This window comes from Colobus angolensis, unplaced genomic scaffold, assembly GCF_000951035.1.
Source record: "Colobus angolensis palliatus isolate OR3802 unplaced genomic scaffold, Cang.pa_1.0 Scaffold22, whole genome shotgun sequence".
In the NCBI taxonomy this organism is placed as follows: Eukaryota; Metazoa; Chordata; class Mammalia; order Primates; family Cercopithecidae; genus Colobus; species Colobus angolensis.
This window is the reverse complement of record NW_012115377.1, coordinates 1,148,777-1,153,434: the sequence shown is the minus strand read 5'-3', so window position 1 is coordinate 1,153,434 and position 4,658 is coordinate 1,148,777. Positions and strand designations below refer to the sequence as shown.

General features: G+C 53.7%; 1 protein-coding gene across 1 annotated transcript in view; it reads right to left on the bottom strand.

The window, feature by feature from the left end:
- The window catches only part of CREB3L3 (cAMP responsive element binding protein 3-like 3), a 16,954-nt gene extending 14,424 nt beyond the window's left edge, over positions 1 to 2,530 (bottom strand). The window contains exons 1-2 of the mRNA XM_011943609.1: positions 2,362 to 2,530; positions 1,105 to 1,233 (exon numbers count right to left, since the gene is read on the bottom strand). Of these exons, the coding sequence (XP_011798999.1) occupies positions 1,105 to 1,233; positions 2,362 to 2,388 (156 nt within the window). The 5' untranslated portion in view covers positions 2,389 to 2,530. The remainder of the gene's footprint in view (positions 1 to 1,104; positions 1,234 to 2,361) is intronic.
- Between the last annotated feature and the right edge of the window lie 2,128 nt (positions 2,531 to 4,658).

Below are 4,658 nucleotides of genomic sequence, written 5' to 3'. Positions count from 1 at the left end.
GAGATTGCGCCACTGCACTCCAGTCTGGGCAAAACAAGAGTGAAACTCTGTCTAAGAAAGAAAGAAAAAGAGAGAGAGAGAAAGGAAGGGAGGAAGGGAGGGAGGGGGAGAGGGAGAGAGAGAGGGGGAAAGACAGAGAGGAAGGAAGGGAGGAAGGGAAAGAGGGGGAGAGAGAGAGAGGGAGAGGGAAAGAGGGAGAGGAAGGAAGGGAGGAAGGGAGGGAGGTGGGGGAGAGAGAGAGATTAAGAAAAAAAGAGAGAGAGAGAAAGAAAGAGAGAAAAGGGCCGGGTGCGGTGGCTCACCCCTGTAATCCCCACACTTTGGGAGGCCTAGGCAGGCGGATCACCTGAGAGGTCAGGAGTTCGAGACCAGCCTGGCCAACATGGTGGAACCCCATCTCTACTAAAAATACAAAAAATTAGCCGGGTGTGGTGGCAGGTGCCTGTGATCCCAGCTACTTGGGAGGTTGAAGGTAGGAGAATCGCTTGAACCTGGGAAGTGGAGGTTGCAGTGAGCCAAGATCGCGCCATTGCACTCCAGCCCAGAGAACAAGAGATAAACTCTATCTTAAAAACAAAAAAGAAAAAGAAAGAGAGAGAAAGGAAGGAAGGAAGGAAGGAAGGAGAGAGAGAGAAAAGAAAGAAAAAAGAGTAAAAGAAAGAGAGAGAAAGGAAGGAAAGAACGAAGGAAGGAAAGAAGGAGAGAGAGAAAAGAAAGAAAAAAGAAAGAGAGGAAGGAAGGAAGGAGAGAGAGAGAGAGAAAAGAAAAATAAAAAAGAAAGAGAGAAAGGAAGGAGAGGAAGGAGAGAACCGAACCCAGCCAGGGAGGTGCCCCAAGTTTGAGTTTGAACCTAACTCCAAATTGCTGTGTGACTCTGGATGAGTTTCCACCTGCTCTGGGCCTCCATTTCCCCACCTGTAAGAAGGAGCTGATGCTACCTGCAAAATTATGTGCTTGGCTAAAATCAAGCACCGTGACCCATTAGTGCACTGTGGAGCTGAGCAGAGCTCTGGCTGGGTTCTGGCATGTCTAGGACCTTCGTGGGGCCTCAGTGGGACGGCCTGGAGCTCTGTGGCCCCGGGGCAACTGCAGTGAGCTCCTCACCTGGTCCTTGACGTGGCCCCAGTCATCGCCCAGCTCCACGTGTCTCAGGATGCCGTCCTGCCGGTCAAACAGGAGATCCAGGAGCTCAAAGCTGTCGATGGGGTCCATGGGGCAGGCAGAACAAGCCATCTGGGGTGCGAGGAACAGGTGTGAGGGTCACACGTAGCCCCTCTCCTCCCCACCTCCCATGTGCGCACAACCGCGGTTCCTTCCAGCTCGAGCTCAGTGGCCGCTCTGCCTCCAGGTTGGGTCAGCCACTGCCCCTCGCTGGGACTCCCCTTCCAAATCTGGACTTTGAGGTTGATAGAATTTCACAGTGTGAGAGCCAATTTCTCTTAAAGTGCTGGAGAGGCTGGATGTGGTGGCTCACACCTGTAATCTCAGCACTTCGGGAGGCCAGGGCAAGAGGATCACTTGAGCCCAGGAGTTCAAGACCAGCCTGCGCAAGATAGAGAGACCCCTATCCCTACTAAAAATAATTTTAAAAAATTAACTGGTTGTGGCGGCACACACTTGTCATCCCAGTCACTGGGGAGGCTGAGGTAGGAGGATCCCTTGAACCCACGAGATTGAGGCTGCCGTGAGCTATGGCTGCCCCACTGCACTCCAACCTGGGTCACAGAGCAAGACCTTGTTTCAAAAAACAAAAAAGTATGCCAGGCACGGTGGCTCACGCCTGTAATCCCAGCACTTTGAGAAGCCGAGGTGGGTGGATCACCTGAGGTCAGGAGTTTGAGACCAGCCTGGCCAACATGGGGAAACCCTGTCTCTATGAAAAGTACAAAAATTAGCCGGGTGTGGTGGTGCACACCTGTACTCCCAGCTACTTGGGAGGCTGAGGCAGGAAGATCTCTTGAACCTGGGAGGTGGAGGTTGCAGTGAGCTGAGATCATGTCATTGCACTCTAGCCTGGGCGACAGGCAGACTCCATCTCAAAAAATAAAAAAATAAATAAAAATAAAAATAAAATAAAATAAAAAGTGCTGGAGAGAGGCCCTAGCTAGAGATGCTGCTTGCCTCTCAGGCCTTCACAGCCTCCCCAAGTGCCCACTCCTGGGAGGCAGGGGCACTTGGAAGAAAGCCAAGTGCAGCCCCAGGGCAAAGACACACAGTTTTGCTCATTGCAGCCTTTCTCTGGGCCTCAGTCTTCCCATCTGTACAATGGGGGTGGAGATGGGGTTCCTTGCAGCTCTGGCAGCTTGGGGAGGCTTTCCCAGCCTAGACTCCCGCTCTCGCTGAGGACCTAGCAGGGCTCACCTTTCCAGCAGCTAAATCCATATTCATGGGTCCATCCAGCTCTGTCTGCAGATGCTTGGGGGGGGTCTCTGCTCCAAGCTGGAGGCCCACCCACCGCCAGCGTTACCCGGGGCCGGGCAAGCTCACAGCCCTCTGTGGCTCTGTCACCACTCCCAAAAGATGCTGAAGCACCCCTGGGCAGCTCCCAGCCCACCTCCAGGTGCTGATTGGTGAACAGCGTGGAGAGACAGGGTTGACAGCCAGTGACACGGGGACAGGTGGGGGCAGGGGAGGGAAGACCGTTATCTGGGTGTTTTGTGGTTTCCCAGCCCTCAGTGGGCAAAGGTCGAAGTCTGGGGTACCTCAGCTCTGCCGTGACCTCTCCCCTACTTACGAGGACTTTTTCTTTTTTTCTTTCTTTTTTGAGACGGAGTCTCGCTCTGTGGCCCAAGCTGGAGTGCAGTGGCACCATCTCATCTCGGCTCACTACAAACTCCACCTCTTGGGTTCAAGTGATTCTCCTGCCTCCGCCTCCCGAGTAGCTGGGACTACAGATCCCCGCCACCACAACCGGCTAACTTTTGTATTTTTAGTAGAAACGGGGTTTCACCATGTTGGCCAGGCTGGTCTTGAACTCCTGACCTCGTGATGGCCTACCTTGGTCTCCCAAAGTGCGAGGATTACAGGCGTGAGCCACCGCACCCGGCCAGTTAACGGGACCTTTTCTCTTCAGAATTCCTAGATGGGTTCTGGGATAGCCCAGGGCCCTTACATGGGTCCTGTCCACTCCCGGGACAGAATCAAACCAAGAGGACCAGCCCAGATCTTCACTGAAGTCGGTTTTCCTGCCAGCAGCTCCCATTCTTCACCCCACCTGCCAACCTCCGGCCCCCAGCCCCCTCTGAGACCAGCCTCGACTCCGCCTCTGAGTCCCCATGCCCGATTCTGTGCAATCAATTCTCTCTAGAATCTTCTATCGTTCATTGAGTCAACAAATATTTATGGAGCCAAACTGGTCCCTGCTTAGGGCCTCTGCACCTGCTGGTCCCTCTGCCTGGAACTCTCCTCTTGTACCCTCCCTCTTCCCCTCTGGCTCTGGGTCACTGTATTGACATTTTCGTGAATGTTCGATATTTGTGAATCAGCCCGGGTGGCTGAGAGGCTGTCTGTGACCTCCCCTCCACCCCCCACCAAGAGAGAGGAGCCCTGCTTCTTTTTTTGGTGGTGGTGGGGGACAGGGTCTCACTCTACTGCCCAGGCTGGAGTGCAGTGGCACGATCATAGTTCACTGCAGCCTCCAACTCCTGGGTTCAAGTGATCTTCCCACCTCAGCCTCCCAAGTAGCTAGGACTACAGGCATGCACCACCACACCTGGCTAATGTTGTTTTTTTATAGAGATGGGGTCTCACTGTGTTGGCCAGTATGGTCTCAAACTCCTGGGCTCAAATGATCCACCTGCCTCAGCCTCCCAAAGTGCTGGGTTTACAGGTGTGAGCCACTGTGCCCAGACAAAGTTCCCCTTTAGTGGATGACATGTTAGGCCAAGCGTGGTGGCTCACATTTGTAATGCCAGCACTTTGGGAGGCCGAGGTGGGTGGATCACCTGAGGTCAAGAGTTCGAGACCAGCCTGGCCAACATTGTGAAACCCCATCTCTACTAAAAATACAAAAACTAGCCGGGCGTGGCAGCACGTGCCTGTAATGCCAGTACTCGGGAGGCTGAGGCAGGAGAATCACTTGAACCCAGGAGGCGGAGATTGCAGTGAACTGAGATCGTGCCACTGCACTCCAACTTGGGCGACAGTGAGACTCTGTCTTAAAAAAAAAAAAAAAAAATGGCATGTTCAGTGCAACCCTGAAGGATGAGATGGAACTGGCCATGGGGAGATCTAGGGGAAGGTGTCCCAGGCAGAGGCACAGTTTGTGCAAAGGTCCTGGGGCAGGTCCATGCCTAGTGCATTGGAGGAACAGCGACTAGGTCCCTGTGGCGGAAACAGAGTGAGGAGAGGAAGAGAGGGAGGAGGGGAAGGCAGGGAGGGGACGGGGCAGGTTGTGCACAGCCCTGGGGGTTGTGGCAAGGAGTCTAGTTTGTGCTAAACATCAGGGCACTGTTGGAAGTTTAGCAAATAGGCGACTAAATCAAGCTTTCTGTTTGCTGGACAGAATGCCATGCGCTAGGTTGGGAGGGGTAATTTATGTGCCCTTCTTGCTCTAAAAAAATTCACATCCTGGTTTCCTTCCTTCCTTCCTTCACTCCCTCCCTCCTTCCTTCCTTCTCTCCCTCCCTCCCTACCTTCCCTCCTTCCTTCCTTCCTTC